This window comes from Rhagoletis zephyria, unplaced genomic scaffold (assembly GCF_001687245.7).
Source record: "Rhagoletis zephyria isolate East Lansing unplaced genomic scaffold, Rhagoletis_zephyria_1.1 Rzeph_scaffold_67380, whole genome shotgun sequence".
Lineage (NCBI taxonomy): Eukaryota > Metazoa > Arthropoda > Insecta > Diptera > Tephritidae > Rhagoletis > Rhagoletis zephyria.
This window is the reverse complement of record NW_016224431.1, coordinates 1-1399: the sequence shown is the minus strand read 5'-3', so window position 1 is coordinate 1399 and position 1399 is coordinate 1. Positions and strand designations below refer to the sequence as shown.

At 41.9% G+C, this 1399-nt stretch overlaps 1 protein-coding gene across 1 annotated transcript; it reads right to left on the bottom strand.

The window, feature by feature from the left end:
- Positions 1-7: 7 nt before the first annotated feature.
- LOC108356915 (uncharacterized) lies at positions 8-865 on the bottom strand (the record flags this gene model as incomplete). The annotated part of the gene is made up of 3 exons (XM_017608016.1): positions 674-865; positions 187-627; positions 8-61 (listed from the first exon to the last, which is right to left on the bottom strand). Coding segments are annotated over exons 1-3 (637 nt in total), but the record flags the coding sequence as incomplete, so codon positions are not given.
- Positions 866-1399: the final 534 nt, after the last annotated feature.

Sequence of the window (1399 nt, the reverse complement as noted above, 5' to 3'; positions counted from 1 at the left end):
GAGGTAATAGGTGCCGTATCCTCGCCGAATTGATTGTTTCCGCCCAGTTGGTCGTATTGATCTGAAAGTTGAAAATTATAAAGAAATTATTAGCATTCATACGAGCCCCTGTGTAATGCTTTCAATTCTATGTATTGTGACCTAATCGTCAGTTACTCTTTGGTTGAGAATCTTCTAAATACTCACCCTGAATTTCTTTCTGGGCTTGTTGTGCCTCCTCAGGTGTCTTGTATTTGATGAAGAACACCTCTGGTTTGCTCGGCACGGTTGGCGCTGGTGTGGCAATGTTGGCCGCATCGACATCTTCGCCCTTCTTGTGCAGCACATAGATAACAGTTTTCTCTTCTTGTGGTGCAAATTCAGCCGAATACTTAACGTCATCGGGTTGTGGTGCCTTGATGAAGATCACACGGTAGTTCTTTTGCGGTTTGCCCAAAACTAAATGTTTTGCTTTCGGTGTGTTATCTTCGGGTGCGGAGATTGTGTAGAATTGTTTATTGATGAGTGGTGATTGTTGGTCGGATTCGGGTGGCAAATATTTGTCACCACCGCGCCCGCTGCCATGGTTTAGAGCATTGCCTTGACCGTTGGCAACAGCACCAGCACCACCACCACCACCACCGCCAACTGGAAGGATACCGTTGCCAGTNAGCACCAGCACCACCACCACCACCACCGCCAACTGGAAGGATACCGTTGCTGCCAGCGCGTGCTGATAATACACTGTTGCTGCTGCTGGCGTAGTCATATCCATGTTGAGGAGCGGCATAGATGCCGATAGCACAGATAGCGACGATCACGATCAGGACACGCATTTTCGTTTTAATAAAAATATATTTTTTAAAATTTTAATAACTTCACAATCACTTCAGCAGCTTTTGCGCTGATATTTTTCGTTTGCGTTTTTTTTTTTTTTTAATTTTCCTTAGACGTTTCGCGCTTAGTTTGTCCCGACACACCGCGCTGATGTTTTAGTATCGAATTGAATTGGTTTACTGGATATAGGCCTAATGATCTACATAGTTTATATACAATGTGGGGTCGCTCTTGCCTTTCAAGTGGCTGCTGCATAAATTGAGCATCTTCAATTTTTTGTGCATCACATTTCAAATATGTAGATTTGCTTTGGTTTTGTGTCGTTGTGTTCGTCTGCATAATATATATTTTACATTGAAACCAATTCGATAGGCCTAACAAACCATCTTAATGCTATTGTCTTCATTATTGCCTTTATTGGCATTTGGTCTAATGTTAAAAGTGTGACATTTTATTGTAGCCGCGCACCAACAAAAATTGAGTTCATTTAATTGAGTGAACCAGGCGGCATGAATTCCAAGACAAACATGGATTAATAGATATTGTTATTAATGTGGTATTGATCTTCTTGAGCAAGTTTTTT